Here is a 19,379-nt window from a genome sequence, read left to right on the forward strand (position 1 = left end):
AAGGACTGCTTTTAAAGGAGTTTCAGGAGGGAGCAGTATACAGAGATGTGGAAACAGGAAAATAGTGTTGTTTGAAAATGCAGTATAATGTATTATGTAGTAGTGACCCATTTCCATTAAAGAAAATAAATTGGTAAAAGGCAGTATGTGTTTATGGTAGGCTGCCTACACATGCATGCTAAGAAATCTACAAAAGCGGGCTACTACTCTGTGTGTTTTAGTATTTGGCTTCAGCCTGCTTTATGCCAGGGCATATTTATACATGCTGAAACAGTCTGATTTAATTCAGCAGTGTTGGGAGAGGGAAGGGAAGAAGCCTATCAGCCCTCCTACGGTGATCTCTTCTGGCAGATGAGTTGGGAACTGTGAGAAAAGCATCCTTTGAAAAGGTTAGTGCAGTCACTGTATGAGGTAAAACCTCCCTGCTTAGCTGGGTACAGAGCTCTTGTCTCAAACATGTCAGGCTGTACCCAAGAGCACTGTGTGCTAGCATAACTCTTTCTTCCTATTTAAGAGCTATCTTCTTCAGCACAGGGTTTTTTTCTTAAGTTGTCATGTCAAGAATGTAGCATTACAGAAACTACTGTCCTGTTGGTGCCCCGAAGAGGGGGAGGAAGCTGGAATGTCAGGCTTTAAATAGGGCAGCTGCTTTTGTGGGCACAAAAGGATAGAGCTTGGGCTGCAAGTATTTAAAACTGAGGAAGAGAGAATTTACAGTTGTCGAGGTTACCTTTGTGACTACGGTTTCCTACAAGCTGTGTGTTTAGCACTAAGAAATGGAGTGTTTCTTCTGTTCAACAGAACAAGAGAAGGTCTCTGAACTGTTCTGAAATGGCAGCTCTTTCACTTCTGATTTCCGGCATTCGCGCGGTGGGGCTGTAAACCTCTGTTACTGTGTGTACCTGTTCTGAGCATGGCATACGGAAGTTTTAAAGGTTGCTGATGCAGTAGCTAATAAACTGGGATTTTATGCTTAACAGATCAATAAATGTTCCTGTAAACTTTTATTTGAATTGTCCTTCTGCTCTCCAACGGTGACTGCGTGGCGCTCGGGGTATGAATAGTACACCTTTCCCCCTCGTCCTGCCTGCCGAAAACTGTCCTGAGGAAGCTCTTGTAGCATTGGACAACTTCCAGCACTTAACATTTTTTTTTTTTTTCCCTCTGTTTGCTAGTGGCTGCATGTCAGAGTTGTCATAGCTGGTTCTCGTGATGTTGCCAAGTCATGGCTCCAAATAACATACCTGCAATACTATAAGGTTTCCAAGGCTGTTGTAACACAAGTCTTACCCGAATTCTCAGGTACCCTTGTCCCAGAGTATAAGGGCAATTTTGGGGGGTTGGAATGAAAAGGTGGACGGGGTTCTTCCAGGCCCAGCTCAGCTCTGGCAGCCTTCTGCCTCCATCCCAATGCTTGGGAACCAAGGGAGCCGATTCACCCCACGTAGCATTGGGAAAAAATAATTGGGCTACTTATCTGGCCCTTCTGGATAACAGATCTTCCACCCATTGCTAATTAATGACAGCTCTGTTAACTGTTGTAGCAGTAGTCTGAATAGTTCAGGGTTCAAGCCCTCCTGACATATAATATGAATGCAAGGAAGCTGTTACCACTGTAGATAATAGAAATTGTTTTTCACTCTTGTTACATGTCCTGAAAACAAAGCCAGGATGTAAGAGACACAAATAGCTCCAGCATGTAAAAGAGATTTACGTTAGTTAGGTGAGAGTCAGGCACTTGAAAGCTAGGAAGTAATGGTTTCATGGTTGCCCACACAATTGTTGTTCTGAACTTTTGTTGGATGCATTATAATGCAGCTTTCAATAGGGCAATGACCTGTCTTTCTGTTTTGTTTCCCCTAAAGAACTTACTAAGTCATTTTACAACTTGACATAAGGCAGAATTAATATCGTTTGTGCAACTTTTGCTGTCTCTCTTGTAACAGTTAGTCTTTGAGTTTGTGACCAGAGGATAACGTGTTAGTGAAGACCCAATTATGTTAATATTCCTGAAGCCATAGTTCCTTGTGCTTCTGTGCTTACAGAGAAGAAACGTGCAGGAAGTATGCCCATTTGGACCATTATCAATAATCTTCTCCTTACTGCTTTATTTATTTCATTCTCCATAACCTGCCACTACTCCTGTGCTGTGGCTTTTCATTACTGCTTGGTGCTTTCTTCTTTTTTGCATTGTCTAATTTTAATTAGCATTCAAGCAGCTTCAGGCAGTGCAGAAGACTTCTGGTGACTTCCCTCCCCCTCCATGGCATAAAATCAAGCCAGCAGCCTGAAAGATGTGTTTTGGCCTGGAAGCTTTTGCGTAGAGTTGCAAGAACTGACTCATAAGGCTCAGCCCCCTTTCAGCCTATATAGCACAAATCACGATAAGGCAGCCTGTGTTCTGTAAACTGTTCTCTGCTAGGGACGGAAAAGGAAAGGGATTGGGGAGGGAAAGTATGTCTTGCTTCAGGATGAATTATCCCATTTTGTAAACTCGGTTAACTGGTTTTATAGCCTTGATTTAGATGATTATCCTTGACTGAAAAAGGAGTGGATGATGGCTGTCGTGCTGCTATTGTGTACTAAAATATCCTTATCCTGTGATCAAGTCTCCAGCTAACGTTCTGATTTTCAGTCTTGTATGGACAAAGCTTGGAGAAATAGGATGCACGGTTCTCTTAACATTTTATTTTGGGGATGCAATGCCTTGCCCAAACCTTTCATTACTACCACATTCAGAGCTGTAGCTCAATGTCCTGAAAGGTTATCTTTGGCCATGTCTCATTCTGGTACGTCCAGATCTGCTGCATCTCCAGAAGAGGTAGCGGTACCGAAGTATACAAATTACCTGTTTGCAAACATAGCGAGGACATTCTAATACAGTCCATTTCTGCCCTTGGCATCATTCCTCCTGCTGGGAGGGATTCTGTTTTGCTGGGGAAATAAGCAAATTTAAGTTCCCAAACCAGTGTGTGAAATTGCCTCATGCTCTATACTTTAAACCACGAGCCTGGACAGAAGGATTATAATAAAAGGAACGGCATGCAGTACTCTTCAGCTAATGAGAAGAAAATGGCTTTTTGACCAAATTGTGAAATACTGGCAGCTTGCATTCAGATCTTTTTCACATTAGGAGTTGTCTGAGAGACATGAAGGATGAAGTATAGGTCTAAGAATCTACTGAGTTCCTACTGCTGTCCTATAAACACTCACATTTTTTTTGTGCTTCAGATCACTATTAAATGACTGAAAGCCTACTGTACCAGGACAGTAAGATTTAAAAAGTATGGCAGATTTTTGTGATTCTTGCACTCTGTAGCAAAAACAAGTTTGGAAGGGATGCACCACGCAGTAGAAGGTTAACCTAGAAGGGCCTGGTGAGCATCTGTTCCCTGAGCTCCTTGTATAATGTGTGCCACAGAATAAACTACAACCTGCTTTAATAAATCTCTGAAAACCTCATAAAAGGAGACAGTAAAAGGCCATTATTGCAATTTGATGCTATCGAGGAACTACTGGGTGGAGTTGGTAACAGACTGAGTAGTCTACAGTCCGTACTATGTAAGTAAGCAGGAAAAAAACCCAAAACAAACCAGTTCTCTTACCAACCTGATTTTGAAGAATATTCCTTCCTGAGAGTAGATCCAGCTGAAAATAAAGCAAAAATGCATAGTTTAATGTGCATATTCACAGTATGTTAAATTGGATTAAGTTACAGTACAGTGCTCCTGCTGTGCTAGAGGGTCATGCAAGTGCTAACTTTTTCAGATTGGATCAAATATTGTTTAAACTTCAATTCAGTTATGAATGTTTCAGAATATGGATAAACTTACTAAAGGTATGTTGGTGTTATACAGAAAATACAGTACTTTGTGCATTACAAGTTTATTTAAAAGTAAGATATGGTTGGTGGGCTGCCAGTATGGGATTGAGGAAAGTGTAAGTTGCCTCCTTGAAAGAAAAGGAAAATAAATTCAGTCTCTGAAAACAAGAATTCCAGTTTCCAGATTAAAAAAAAAAAAAGCTTGTAATATGAGAATATTGCATAAAGGCGGGACTGTGTATGTGTGGAAACAGATGCGAATCACCAGTGCATATGGTGGAAGTAATGTTTTGGTGTGTTCTTGGTCATCCAGGTACCAGATTAACCATAAGTAAATGAAAAACTCCATTAAATATTATGTTCAGTGTCCCACTGTGTATATGACATGCTTGTTAAAATTCCTGTAATATCCAATACTTAGGGAGCAATTTGGTAGCAATTATTTTTCGGTCTTTGAGTATTTATTTTTCTGAATGTGTGTGTATATATATACACATAAATGTGTGTGTGTGTATATATATATACAAAAAAGACACATTTTTTTATATATATATTTTTTTATATCTATAGAAAAATCCTCTTGACAGAGCAAAACAAATGATTTGGCTCACCATGCCTGAGTGTAACAGAATCCACTTACCCAGATTTTTTTCTCTGCCTTACTGGAGTGGACTCTGATCAAAGACTTCCTACAGTTTTGTTCTTTTTTGGTTTCTCCCCCCCACCGCCCGTGTTCTAGCACAAGTTAGCACTGTTTCTTTCCTTTCTTGCCAGTGGTGAGCAAGAAGGTTGTTTGCAGGTTTGGGAAGCAACAGCCAATGTGCTTGTCCAGCAGACTGGTGACCGAAAGGAAGATGTGGGCTCATAGCTGATTCTATAAGTCCCAGTTTTGCACAGGCAAACATTTAGGTGGGACTCCAAAGAGTTAATTGTTCAAAACAAACCAGAAGACACCTCTAGTTATTACAAACCAGCTATTTTGATGTTAGTGTATCTTCTCTAATAACTGAAAACCCCTCTACTTGGGTAGAAAACATCAGAATAGCTTTTGGGCTGTTTTTAGTCCTTGTGGAAGGAGCCGTTGCATACTTTCCCAGAATCATAAGCCATCGACTAAAATTCTTGTTAGTAGATACCATTCTTCTCTGTCCATTTAAAAAATTAATAAAAATAATAAAAATATTATTACTAGCTGTCTCTGTCTTGGCAAGTTTTGTCATCACAAAGTAGAGCCTGTTGCTGGCAGAAGAGCTTTTGATGTAGAAACTGAGACTATAAATCTGATGTAACGTTTGCAGGGTAGCCCTTCAAATGATCGTTCTGGACACCTGGCTGCAGGTAGGAGTTGAGTATTCTGGAATAAGGGGTAGGGTATACTAGGAGATGGTAAAATACATAGTTGCTGGTAAAATACAAATAACTTAGATGAATAAAATTGTCAAAATTAAGGGGAGCACAAACAGGTGTTTTTTAAAGGAAGGTAAAGACATAATTTTTTTTTCAGGGATATTGATGGTAGATGTACTTAAACGGCAGTTTAAACGAAGTGCCTTGGCCTGGCACTTAGGCAGTGAGCCAGCTCAAGGTGCTCAGCACGCTGTGGGACCAGCTGGATGCTGACATTGCTGCAGGGGAGGGGATGAAAATGTGTGTGGGACTGTGGTAGCCCTGGCTTGGATTGACTTAAACTACCCTGAAACTGCACCTTTAGGGTAACGTTGCAGTAAATTCTTTGTGAGGGCTGCCTCTTGCAGTATTAGGAAAAAACCAACCCGACGTATGTCTGTCAGGACTTGGTTCCCCTTTCTGTCTCTTTGAAATGTAAAATTAAATTTTGCCTATTTAAGTATAACTGCTTCAGGGTTCCTCCCACCCCTTGTTCTCTCACTCCCTAGCTTGAATCTTCAGCTGTGATCAGATAGCTTTCCAGAAACAAAGGGTAATGCTTATTAATGTTCTCGGAAAGTGGGACAGCCATACTGGCTTATTTTCCCCTTTGTCCTATTGTTCTACCATTTCACTTTTCTTTCAGTAATTTCAGTGATAATTTAAGCTTGAACTCTTGAATAGTTGGAGTTGCTTGGAAAAAATCTTCTTGGAGCAGAAAGTTTGTATGAAAACACTCTGGCTGCTGCCCTTTGTTCAGCTTGCTTTTGCATCTGTGAGGATTTGGATGTGTCAAGATGGTGGTTTCTGACCAGGTCCGTGTCTTCCCTTAAAATGCTAAGCAGTATTCCTGTTGCACCACTTTGTGCATTGCAGTAACAGAGCTGTCTTTTGGCACAATAGTTGTAAAGATAGATGAGAAAACTGGTTGTACTGTACTTCAAGGGAAGTATGAATTGGCAAAGTGACTTGACTTTTTGCCTTGAAATTTGCTGGATCTCTCTGGCTGCTGGTAGCTTGAGTTTTTGCAGTGGGTAACTTCAGGACAGCGTCATTACAGCTCTATTGGGTGAATGGTAAGTGTTGTCAAACTAAGAAGGAAGAGTAAGAGTAAGTAAGAATGGGAGAAGAAGTATTTAGTGTGTTAAAATTGCAACTTCCTTATCAGATGTCCAATGGTACTATGCCTTAACCATTTTTTTAGGCTATGTTCTCTTTATTTTGACCTCTCATGGAGAGTACCTAATATGAACTCTGCTGCAGTCTGTCGTACGTGCATGTTGACCTAACACCCAAAGGAATGTAGATTCTGGAGTAGAGACCTTGATGTGCCATTTGCCACGTACTTTTGGACTGTATTCACCTAAGAGTCTCGTAACTTACTTAGGAGGCTGCTTAACAGGTGTTTGTGCTGTTAATGTAAATACAATCACCTACACTTTCCTGGGTATTCTCTTTAAGAGCTTATTTTTTTTAAGAAAAAGATGAATTGGATTGTGGTGCCTGAGGGATCAGGCTTTGTTGCACATCCTGAAAGTAGAATTATCTTTGACGTCAAAGAGCTCTCTCGAGTTCATTGAAGACTCCAGTTCCTACGCAGTTGAAGCCGAACGTAACACTGATTGTGCTAGTGAGTTGCGAACCTAGGAGAGACTGATGGGCTAGAGGAAGCTGAGTTCTGTGGCAAGAGATTTGTGATGAAACATGATCTCTAATTTTGCAATTTGGACCAAGAAGGCCCTGATGCCCACTGCCGTGCTCCGTGCTCAGCTGGGTGGCTTGCAGCAATTGCAGGTGTGTGGGGGTAAAATAAATAATTTAAACTTGCTTTGTTGTTAATCTTTAGTTGCCCAGGAATCTTGTGGGATGAAAGATGAGATGGGAGTTTGCTGTCTTGTGAAGAGGGAAACAACTCTTTTCTGCTTGTGATGGGGTAGGGTCGGGTGCCTGCTTACGTCTTTCGAAATACTTTACTGCCTTGCCTCTGTAGTAAGTGGTTATTGGAAAGAAAGCGGGACTGGATGATCTGTCTCTACCCAACTTACCTCTGACCGTTTCAGAGCAACTTGCTGCATATGGTGTCTGCGGCTCTTCACTCACGGCTCCACCGTGGTATTTGTTCAGCATCGCTGCTGGTGGCTGTGCCTGACTGCTGCCTTTCGGTTTGTTCTTCTGTCTGCTGAAGTTTTGAAGCTCTGCCACATCCTCAGAAATGGGTCAGGGTTTGCTTTGCCTCTTGTAAAGATGATTCCGTGCCTGGGGCTGCGAATCTTGCTAGGGTCAGCCTAAATTTGACTATATAAAACATGTGGAAGTGGATAAAACAAGACCTGCTGTTTTTCTGGAATTGTTAGAGAATGACTGGTTGATAAACATGACCAAATAAGTATCTCTTTGGGAGATTTTTGAAGCTTATTTTCACAGCCTTCATTTTTTGGAAGGTAAGATGGCTAACTCCTTGCTATAATTCTGCGCCCCCCCACCCGCCCCCAACTCCTGGAAGAAGGATATGATTGTCACAAGCGTGCACCATTCTTATTTGAAAACTCATTTACGTGATCAGATTGTGGGAATATATCCTGATTTGTTTTAAGCTTTTTTTTTTGTCTTTCTGTAGGTATCTTCAGTGAGAATAAGGATTACGGTCTCATGTATAGTATGGCTATTTATTGGGTAGTAAAATAAGCAATTCAGTATAATAGCATTTAGTGTAACGGCGTTCACAAATATTTAACTTTTGGAATTACTCTGGTATCAGATATTTTGAATATAAGCAGAGCTGGCTCAATTCCAGTCATATTTGTGGAAAACAAATACTGCGGACGCTTGCAGGTCAAAACATGATGGTTCTACTTTGAAAAAGAAGCAAGGGCTAGCTGAGTTGTAAAGCCAAGCAGTTATAAATTGCTGAAATCACAGCTGCTGTTTCAACCTCAATTTTTTGGCCCTTGTACTTGCCTGGTGTAACTGGGTGATGTAGGAGTCTGGAGGGAAATGCAGTGTGCGCTCAGGTAATTAAAGTCTGTAATATAATGCATACACATTGGGAGACAGAATTAAGGTTGCACTATCATCTGTAAATCTTGCATTTGCTAATTTGAGCGCGTGACTTACTAACTGCTCCCCACCCCTCAGGAACCGCCCCCCCCCCCCCAAAAAAACACACTGGAAACTGAACTCTCTGCCTGATGTTGGCAGCTGGTTGTGTATCCTGAGACTCTGCAAGCTGTAGCACTACTGCCTTTAGGGACAATTTACGATAGGCGGCAACCAGAAAAGGTGATGCTTCAGACTGACATGCCTACTCTGGCACTTAAAGTTTCCTACTCAAATAGCTTTAAAGTAAATGCAAATTTAAAATACATATTCTTTTAAATCTTTTATGTACTTTAGAAGATTCTCTTTAGACTATGTTTCTGTCAAAGTGGTATTTTTTCATCAGGACAGTTGAAGACGAGTCTGTACTGCCAGAACTAGTTTCCTGTTGAAATTTAAACATTTGTTTTACCTTTCCTCTGTCATTTATGCGATTAGCTAGTCTTTAGAAAACAAGAAAACCCGAATGTCATGCTGCTTTAAACAAGGAAAAGAACATTCCCATTTTCCCAAGCAGCCCCTGTTTGCATTAAAAAACAGATGAATCTGTTTGGATCAGACTTACCAAAACAAACAGAGTGTACTTTGGATTAAAAACTAAGGGATGGTAAATTTGCCTCGGAATTAAAAAGTCCTGAGTAACTGGAAATGATGACTTCATGGTGTCTATTAGACTATCTGAGCTGCCACAGGACATATCTGGGGCATATTCTTCCTATGAGTTGCTGTAATTTGTAATGGTCATGTTGTGAGCCCTCCAAATGTCAGCATCCTGTTTACTTGCTTTTAAGCCCAACAGTTATTACATTTTTATATCTCCAGTTTGTGCTATTGGAAGAATGTAGCCTGTGATATGTAGAATGGATACCTCCCCTGGCTGAGCTGACACTGAATTGTTTTGCAGTTCTTGATTTGTTGGATGAAGACATTATGTACAGTTACTGGTAAAGCAGAAATAACTTACATTTGTCAGTGTGTGCTGGAGAAATGGACCTGTTGTTACATTAAAAAAAAAAAAAAAACACAACTGCTTGAAATGAAATTGGAATATTGCTGATATAAGTAAAAATATAATGGTTTATTTCTAAAGGTTGTTCTGGGGTAAGTGATAACCTGTCATTTCCATGAGTTTTCCAGCAATATCGGTAGCGGGAATGAGGTTTATGGTTTATTTCCTGTGTAATTTTAGGGATGGTTTTGTCATGTATACGTTTATATTTGGCATTCTGAATGACATCTAAATGTGTCGCTTGCTACCAGGTTGTATGAAATGAGAAGAAATGCCCATGGCATGGGTGCTGTTTACGAGGCCCCTCTCTGATGAGCAGCAATGGTTCTCTCCCGCATAGGAATGAGCGTAATTCCTGAAATGCCTGGTTTTCTTGCTTTGCCCACACCAAGTGACTTCCTCTGATCTTTATTAACTGAGTGCTTATTCTTGTTTGACATGCAAATACATTACAGGCTGAGATTGAGGTCTATATTAAGGTCAAATAAGTGCTTTGTACATGTTACGTCAAACTCATGAGGGGAGTTTATTGCTGTTTCTGGGAGCAAGATAACTTCTTGAGAGACAGAAATAATGCACTTAGTTCTGTTTTGCTGAAGTAATGATACTGAACAACGCATTACTGTGAGTTTTGTCTCCATTTAAAATGTCTTATATCAGTGTATTAAAGGATAGACTACTTGGAAGATATCACTCCTGGAGATCTTTTCCCCATGTGGCCTTGACTTTGGGCTAATACACCCCATCATAAATTATCTGAATATCTTTATTGTATCCTACTATTTGAAATACACAGGAGCATACTTGTAGTTACTTGCTAAGTTTAATCACCTAATGTTGGTGATTAAAAAGTAAGTCAAAGCAAGAGTACTGTTTCTCTTCAAAAAATGGAAGTGGTCTCCTGACGTGTCACTTTCTCAGAATGTTTTTGCCAATAAATTAAGCAAATGAGTTCTTACTATGCTTGCCTGTTTTTTCAGTTGCATTCAGTGTTTCTCCTCCTTGTCTGCTGCACTTTTTGCTTCCACCTGTCTCCTCTTTGTCCTGTCCTAAATACATATACTTGCTCCCATGTAAAGGCTGTGATACTGCATGATGGTCGCTGCCTCTCGGATCTGCTTAAATTCACTTGGGAAAAGACTATTTGTGCTGGGTGCAATGCGATTCCCTGTCTTGGCTATGAGGTGCTATGATAATAAACTACCACAGTAAACAAAAATTGGGTTTGTACTACTTGTCTGAAAATACCCACAGCAAGGAGTAATTCCACCCGTCAGTGCTTGGAGTCTTGGCCCAGAAACAGCCGTCTGTACGGTGGGGAACAGTGTACTCTCTTATAAAAGATAGCAGTGGACGGGTCTGTGCCTCAGCATCTGCGTGGTGCTAATCTTTCTCTCTCTTCTCTCCCACCCTTGATATTTTTTCCTTCCTTAAGCTAGTAAGATCAAGCTACATTGCAGTCTTCTGGGGAAAGCACTGTCTTCTGCTGGCAACATCTGAGGCTCAGCAAAGAAATGTTGCATGAATAAAAATAAACAGCAACCACTGATGCCAGGGACAAGCAAGGGTTTTTGTCTTAGAGCACAAGAATATCAGCATACCAGCTTGTGTTAACATGGAGGAAAAATAGGCCTAGACGTACAATTACCTGTAGTCCTCAGAGGTGATGCCAGCTTGTCAAACCAGGACATGCGAAAAGAGATCGGTGTCCTGTGATGTGACACTGACTGGTAAGATACACACCCAGTAACTTCTGTACACTTAAGATAGCAACAGCAGTGGTAGAGGGTGCGGCGGTAGGTGTACGTCAGCGTTTTGCATCACGCTGTGCACATATTTGTGTGGTTTGAGCTTTGAGGATTCACCCCCCTCCTTAGGATCCTTAAAATGAGGCTTATACCATGAGCTAGTTAAAGGAATGGGTCAAATTAAACGCTATAGCGTAAAGTCAATGTGGATTTGGTTGTATCACCTTCTTGGTCACTGCCTAGTAACATTGCTGGCATAAAGGTGTCAGAATTGTGGCTGGTACAAGCCCAGGAGAGCCCCGTATTAGATGTGCCTAAAGGGCTATGGAATGACGCTGTGTGTTTGAAGCACACTGGTGATGTGAGTTTGCCCAGTTTGAGGTTTCTGCGATGAAACCTAAATTTAGCACAAACCTGCATTGACTAATTTTAACATTCTGCTGCTGCATGAGGCTCTGTCTAGAGTTACATGGCATCGGTCATCATAGCCGAGGCTTGCCTTGATGCTCTAAAATAGTAGCTGGCCTTCAGGTCTGCTTTGGTTTTTTTCTCGCTAGATGTATTAATACTACAATGCTAAAGGTATGTATTTTGCGATACCTACCCTTTGTAGTTTCCATCGCAAGATACTCTCTCACCGTGGTGAAACGTGGATCTCGAAGCAATGAGCTGAGCCAACTCTGCAGAGCTCTGTTAACACCTTATATAATTTTTTGCATTGCTTCTGACTTTGCAGCAGGCTCTGACTGCGCTCCTGTGCGTTGCATGCTGAAGTGAAAGCAGAGTTGTTAGCTTGCCCTGGTCACTCGTGTGCAGCGCCTCTGGGTATTGCTGTGCAGCCACTGCAGGGCTGAGGGACAGGACACGAGTCTGATGGCATCAGAACTGGGATAGCTGCAAGGGGATTAGGATGAGATGGTTCCTAAATGCAGTAATAATCATTGTAACCTGTCCTTGTGTGGATATAGATCTTTTAGTCTGCAAAGCGTGTTGAACTGTGCTGTAGGCTATCCCCTGTGTCTGTAACTAGATCTTTGGGCGGGGTGGGGGGAATCTGGTCAAGGGAATGGTTTTGAAACCCTCTGAACAACAACACTGCAAACTGGTGACAGTCATGCGATTCCGTAGCAGATAGTATCCAAGGCTTCATTTTTAACTCTGCAAAGAATTACTTCTTCAGGAATATAAGCCAGCTGCTGTTCCCAAACTGTTCTTGTTTTTCTCACAGAAGTTGAAAAACATGTTGAAAGCGTTAAAGCAAATGAAAAGAAATACACTTGAATTGTGCATTGTCTGTGTGATGTAGTTAGAGGATGAGTTGTTTTGGAGGAAATGAGGAAATACTATCCAGTCTGAGCTTGTATACTTCACTTGATATGACTTAAAAAGCTTCAGGTATATGATACAATGCAGTAATCCTATACAGTCTTGGATTCAGGGTGGGAGAACACCCTTTTCGCTAAATAGGCTTCGATGCTAACAATTATAGTTTAGATTTTTATTCAAGCTAAGCCATAAATGATTCTTAGTCAGAGTTGATGCATCTTTTCTAATTTAAAATTTGAAAGAAAGGATACCATTCATTTATGTTGACTGTGATAATTATCATCTTCATCTTGTATGTTTTTTAAATGTAAAGTAGAAATCTTAAACAAATAAAACAAAGACTGTAAGAAATTATAATTATGGGACAATTGGAAGTATAAAATGAATGTTTTAAACTGATGATCTCTCCACCCCTCCCTAATTTATTTCAGGTTTATGACTCCAACTGTTGCGACAGCATTCTTCTGGAGCTGCGGGAATATCTGCCAAAATACTTCGGTGTCTGGTCACCACCTACTGCACCAAATGGTACTGTTCTAATTTTATCTGTTAATCCAAACCTGCTGGAAAAATCTTCTGGAGACTGATTTTTGGCAGTTGTGAGCTCCATAGGGTGTTTTTTGGTTTTGTTTTGTAACCCACTAATGTTCCCTCTAACAACCAGTTCCAGTTTGCAGTCCTCTGCCTGGATTAGGTCTTTGGGGTCTTCCTCCTAGGGGAGATGGGGCATGGCCGTTCGTACGGCAAACGCTTCCGGAGTAGCTGGACCTGATGCATATTGCCCCGGAGCTGCTGCTCTGGTCTGGGTCATGTTGGAGGAGTGGGCTGGTTGCATGTTTATGTCTGGTCAGACCATCAGAGCAAGAGACAGGCGCTGTGTGGGTGTGTAAGGAAGGAAAAATGGATAGGTTGGGGCCTAAGGGGAGGCGTTCAAACTGGAATCTGCTGCTGGATCTCCAGAGGCTGGATTCCATCGCCATGCCATATCATACAAAGCAGTTATTTCAGCAGGTACCTTGCTGGGGAGCTCTGCTTGTCGTCCTCTGTTAGTGGTTTGAACGGAACAAAGCTCTGGTATCTTAACTTCGTGTTTGTATAACGCTAGGAATCAGGAAGAAAAAGTATTTTGGGAGGACAATTGGAAGATTGTCTCTTCAAGAGAAAATAGATATTATTGATGTATTTAAAACAGAAACTAGTCTTTCTTTTGGGGACTTTTCTTGTTCACACTGGGGAAATGGAGCTTCTGGAACATACAGAAACAAAAGGATGCCATCGAGTCTATTTAAATACACGGGCACCAAAACAGATGCTGTGCTCCTTTAATATGACTCTGTCTTCTTTTGCTTATGCTGTCACTTGATAGACTTGTTTTCCAAAGGGAGTAGTAAGACAGTGTCCAAAGACACTGTCTGAACTCTGCAAAAAGAAATGCAAGGAGGATTGTGGTAGTACCCAGCACTTTCTTGGCTCGGATTTGCCTTCACGCTTCCATATTTGGCACTAACTCAAATAGCTCTACCGGAGCTATCTTTTTCCTTCCCTCATAATTTTATGTGTGTCATGGAGCTCACGTAATGTCCCCTCTAAATTGCAAATCAATTTTTTCTGTTCACAGTAGGATCTTAAGATGTAAAAATATGTGGTCTAGCCAAGATACAGTAATTCAACACATCCCTAGTTTACTTTGGGAATTCACTAGCACTGTGCACCATGGGGCTGAATTTTGGCAGGTCTCCACCAGTAGTCCAGACATAGCCAGTAGGAATAACTGTTTAAAGGAAGAGTAACTTTTATTTCTGTTTATTTTGCTTCTTGAAAAGACTGTGCACTATCAGGAGCCCTCTTCATAGAAAGCTGTGGCGGGGGTTCAAACAAAACACTCCGTTGCCGACTCTGTTATCTGTAGTATTAATGAGTTTTGTGTAGTCTTGATAGAAATCAAATAGATTGGAGATGATGGAGCTTAACAGAACGCAGGCGTGCTGGATACATCCAAAGCTAAGGAGGTAGCCATTCACGTTGGAAGTCATCTGTTGTTTAGCAGGTATTTGCAAATGCAGTTTTGCTAGTGCCAGATGTGAAGGAAAACCTCTGTGATGCACTTGTATGCGTGCATCAGTGCTTGGCACCAGAGGTGAAAAGAATCAGCAGTGTTGCATTTAGACTGCATAAAAAGTAGGAAAACAGGAAGAGGGGAAGTAACCACACAGAGGAGGGACATGGAGCGGCTACTTTGGGGAAATCAGGGATGGGTTTGTTACCTGTCCCCCCGAATTAGCTGGGGATTAGGCTCTGGTTCAAAAGATTGAACAATATGTTTAGCTGCTGTGGTGTGTCCCAGTGACATTCTAGCTGCTAGAAAGGTATCTAGTCCTTAAATGTAGATTGAGGGTGTATTTGTTGGTCTTTGCAGTCTTGACATTTAGGAAGCCTGGCCTTTCCTTTGGCAGTCGCTGCTCTACAGACTCTAGGGACACAGCTCCGTACAACCTCTGAGTAGTGAACCCAATAATTCCTTATTGTTGCTAAATTGCACGTAGGTGACTTCTAAAAAACCAAAAATTAAATTAATCTCTCAGTTACCCAACTGTGCTTGCTGCATGTTCTGAACGATATCTATTTTTTTTTTTTAAGAGTGTGTGGAGGAACAACGGCTTGCCTGGTTTGCCAGGGCAAAGGCCATTGGTGTCCTTGTTTCATATACAGTTCTTTTAGTTATGAGATAAGGAAGGAGGAGGACTCTTTGGTGAATGGTGTCTTGTATGTGTAGCATCGTAGTTGTTATCTTGGTTAGAGGGTTGAGGGTTTGAGTAGGTTCATACAGACATGAAGAGAATCGTAGCCTTGTGGTGGGAAGAAAAACAGTAACTTAATTTAGGACCGCTCTGAACTTGATCTGTGACCGTCTTTGAGTTCCCATGTGACAGGTAAGCAGGAACTGCGGTGGGTAAGGTGGAGAACACAAGTAGATTATTTTCTTAGAGAAATATTTAGGGAGAAGCATCAGTCTTCTATGCTGAAAATGTAGATGAGTGGATGAAATTGCTAGCTAAAACGGATGAAATCTGTTAAGTGTGAATGAGAATATAGGAAGTGTGACAGAAAAGATGGACTGATATTCACAGCATCAATAAAATTTGCAAAGGAAGTGTCCTGTTATGCTGAAATCGCATACCTAGTACTACTGCACAGGAGACGGAGTTAGAGGTGGGTGATGCTCCATCTCCCTAAGCTAATCTAAAATTGGAGTGAGACAATTTGATTTGAACTTTGGGTTCACAGGCATTGTGGGCATTTGGAGTTTATTAATAAAGAAGTGGAAAAGTTGTTATAAAGATGTAGGAGTCATGTTAAGCTTTTTATATCTCCTGCTGAGAGTTCTGTTTTTACTGCCTACTTGTTGCCCCTGCATATTTTTTTTTAAGTAATTTTACTGCTGCTCATTTCATACTGTGCTCTAATTTTTGTTGCCTAAACTGAGAACAGGGTAGATAAATATAAGCCAGCTCCAAACCTTTCTTTTCTTCCCTTGTTGCTGGGAGCAACTGAGGCTTTTTCCTTGCTTATTCATATGTTTTGAGAGATGTCTTGTAAGTTATGAGAAGTCGTCAGATGCCTCAAGTTATTTTGTCGCTTCTGATTCCAGTGAGGACTGAATGCATCAGCATGTACGTGCTGAAGTCTGCAGCGGTTCATGCCATGCATACTCGCTGAATTTTGGTGGTCTTTCGGTTTGTCTCCTTTGGGACTGTAATAAAATATGTAAATAATGTCAAGCCACATCTTCCTGCCTCCTTCTCTGCCACTGAAAAATCAAAAGGGGGAGGGCAAGCCTCTGAGGAATGATTTGTTTAAATCCTTGAAATATATAGTCAGGATTATCTACCAAAGCTAAGATACAAAAATCCTTATGAATTCTTTTTTCTGCAGGGGATTTTACTTTAACCTGTTTTTAGATGGCAAATGCATGATTTTTCAGAAGCACGTTGGGTTAGCAGTGTACTACATAATAATTTAGAAAATCCGAACTGCTTGAAAAATCTGCCAGTTTTTTTTGCTTAACAAAAGGAGGAGAGGAAGGAGACTGCTCTAGTTACCTAGGCTCAGCTGCAGACTTGTCGATGACCCCAAGTGTCCTTCTCAAGGTCAGATCCTCAGACACTATGAGAGCACCTGACTTGAGAAGGTAGAGCAGCGATACCTACCGATATCTGAATCTGAAGCTTACTTTGTTTGCCTTAGTCTTAAGGCTTCGAGATATTGTAGGGGGAACTGTTGAAAGTTGTGATATGTTCTGATACTGTGGTTTTGGGGTGTGTTCCAGCAGACCATAGATCTTGAACACAGTGCAAATAAGAACCGAACAGTGCCAGGAAAAACGAAGCGTAAACACTTGATGCATTTTTCTGAAGCTGTAATGAGAAAAAATAACTTGGTATAATGCTTTATCTGTGGTGGCATTGCTCTCCTCGCAAGGACAAAAAGCTTGTTGAGAGTGAGGGTGTGCATTGAACAGATGTAATGCAGTCTTAATTCTGAGCTAGCAGTTAGCTAACGATGAAGACTTAAATAATAATTCCAAAAAGTGTGAGAGAGATGAGTCATTTCTGGATAATTCACAGGCTTTGCCAATTAATTAGTTTTTCCCAGGGTTAGTGTTAGCTCCTAAGTTATTTTAGTGCTTAATTTTTTTAAAATAGTAATTGTTACATTTTTAGGGGGTCAGTAAGGGAGATATTCTAGCTTAACAGATCTGAAATGGATAGGGAACTAAAAAGTGACAGGTATTTAGAACTTTCAAATATATTGGAGGTGCTGAATGTTGGTGCTGTATGCTTAAAAACAGGGATTTGGACCAGAGGCGTAGAGGACAGCAGATAACCATGGGTGCTCCACAAATGCCTTTGATGGAAAGAGCACGACTATCTTGCCTGCATATTGTCTGAAGGGAAGTATGCTAGGTTTTAGCAGATTTAAGTTCTGCTTTTTAAGCTAGTTATTTTTATGGGTTCACTTTTTGTTGCATTATGGAAATAGATGTGTCACGCTACTTTATATACAGTTATATTTTAGGGTTGATAAAAGCATTGCATCAAAACAATTTGTATAATTTGTGGTAACTTGCAATTTGTATAATTTTGTATTTGTAACAGTTTGAGTCTGGAGGGGCTCACAACATAATCCAAAGCATTTTGGAGTTGGTGGTGAAGGGCTGCAGCCATTTTGTGACGCGTTTTTGTATTTATTTTCTTTCCCCACCTCCCATGGCATACCTCTGGCTCAGTGCTTTTGAGAGCTAAGTACTGAAAACCTTGAATGTCATTTAGTTGTTGTTTTCTGGATTGTTTTAGAGTGATGACACGGATCTATGGATTACAGTGATTTCTGTAATATGCAAAAAGGATAGGTGTGAAGGATGGCGCTTAGATTTTTACAAATTTTATTTTAATAACGGATAGCTAACAGGTTATATGGACTCCCCTGGATTCAGTAGTGGTTCCCCAAAGCCCCGCAAAAGCTGTGCTAATATCTGATTGAATTAGACCTGTGTATAAAAACCTTGAATAGAAAAAGTGGCACCTGCAGTTCGGGTGGTACAGAATACACTTCCTGGTAGGGAGAGTATTTGTCCCGCTTCTCCTTAGGGGATATCTAGTGAGCAAATATCGAGTATGTTTGCTGCCCGTGACTTCTCAAAGTTAGGTATGAGTTATTTTAGCTTGGATATCGCTGCAGTTGTAGTTAACAAACCTGGCTTATGGGTGAGCTAGTCTATAATGAAACTCTTTGTCCTGCAGCTGGGTTGATTCTGTAGCCCAAAGGACATTGAAAAGTACTGTAAGCTGATACAGGCAGTTAGTAGAAGGCTGGACTTTTTCAAATAGTATATTGGTTTGACATGCTTTCCTGAGAATGACTTTATATTAACAATATGCTTAGTCCTATTTATACATAAAGCAGGCATCTAAGGATTAAATCAAACCTATTTCAGATTGATACATATGTACTTTGGGGAATGGGGACATTCGATCATGGTGGTGTAAAAATTGAAGCTCTAAGTAGGACTTGAAGTAGTGAAAGTCCATTTCATTTCTTGTCCTTAAGAACATGTCTCCACTTAAGTGGCAATGGAACATTGCTTGTTCCCTTTATCTTGACTCTAACTGGTTTTGTTACCTGTCTGTACAGCTATCAAAACAAGGCACTTTGTCCCTCTTCTTTCTTGAAGCTTGAACTGGTTTTGCTTTCGTTGGCAATCCCATTTTAGATTATCCTGCGGGAATGGGGAATAATAGAATGTTTTTGTGTATTCAGATTGCATTAAAGCCAAAGGAATACGCTCATGGGATAGGCTGTACTTGAAAGAACAAACGTTAGTGTGAAGTTCGTGACTGATAACAGGTAGATTTGCAGAAGCTGATGTGAAGAATGAGATGTGTGTTTAATGCTGTGTGTTGTCTTGGTGCCTGTCGTGCCCTGGCAAGGGCTGGAGATCTGTGCAAGCTTCCTCCAAACAGAGTTGTCTGCGAGTCAAGCAGTTCCTGAAGTTTGTTTTCTTGTTGTGTTCTGACAGTCGGTGCTGTAGATCATGTTGGTAATAGTCTCTTACCTGCACTGGAGAAAAGCATAAACCAGTTTGACCAGGTTTTAGATACTCCTTTAAATCTTGAGGCACTCCAAGGGTTTGGGGTTTTTTGGTCCACCCACTCTCCTAAAGGGACTCTTGGAAACGGATGAAAGGCAGCCTAGAATTTGAGGAGTGTTTTCCCCAAAAGGCGTGCCATGAGACCTGAGTACAGATGGGAGTGGGATAAAAAGAAGAAAAATGAGATGCATTTGGGCCCCTGTAGGGTAGGACTCTGAAATGTTAATTTCATTTTTAAAATGACACAAAGAAAAGTTGCCGTTTAAATTCTAGCCCTTTCACACAGAGAAAGAAAACACCATCTCCATTGCAAAACCAGCCATGTAGTAACCTGCATTTGTA

The 19,379-nt window shown here is 40.9% G+C and overlaps 2 protein-coding genes across 2 annotated transcripts in view; one reads left to right on the forward strand and one right to left on the reverse strand.

Annotated features, from left to right (window-relative positions):
* Positions 1–19,379, reverse strand: part of UBE2D1 (ubiquitin conjugating enzyme E2 D1) — a 197,364-nt gene that overhangs the window by 52,801 nt on the left and 125,184 nt on the right. The gene's annotated exons all lie outside the window — the stretch shown is intronic.
* IPMK (inositol polyphosphate multikinase) overlaps positions 1–19,379 on the forward strand; it is a 45,572-nt gene that overhangs the window by 9,349 nt on the left and 16,844 nt on the right. Inside the window, exon 3 of the mRNA XM_050898828.1 lies at positions 12,820–12,916. Within this exon, the coding sequence (XP_050754785.1) occupies positions 12,820–12,916 (97 nt within the window). The remainder of the gene's footprint in view (positions 1–12,819; positions 12,917–19,379) is intronic.

This window comes from Gymnogyps californianus, chromosome 6, assembly GCF_018139145.2.
Source record: "Gymnogyps californianus isolate 813 chromosome 6, ASM1813914v2, whole genome shotgun sequence".
NCBI lineage: Eukaryota > Metazoa > Chordata > Aves > Accipitriformes > Cathartidae > Gymnogyps > Gymnogyps californianus.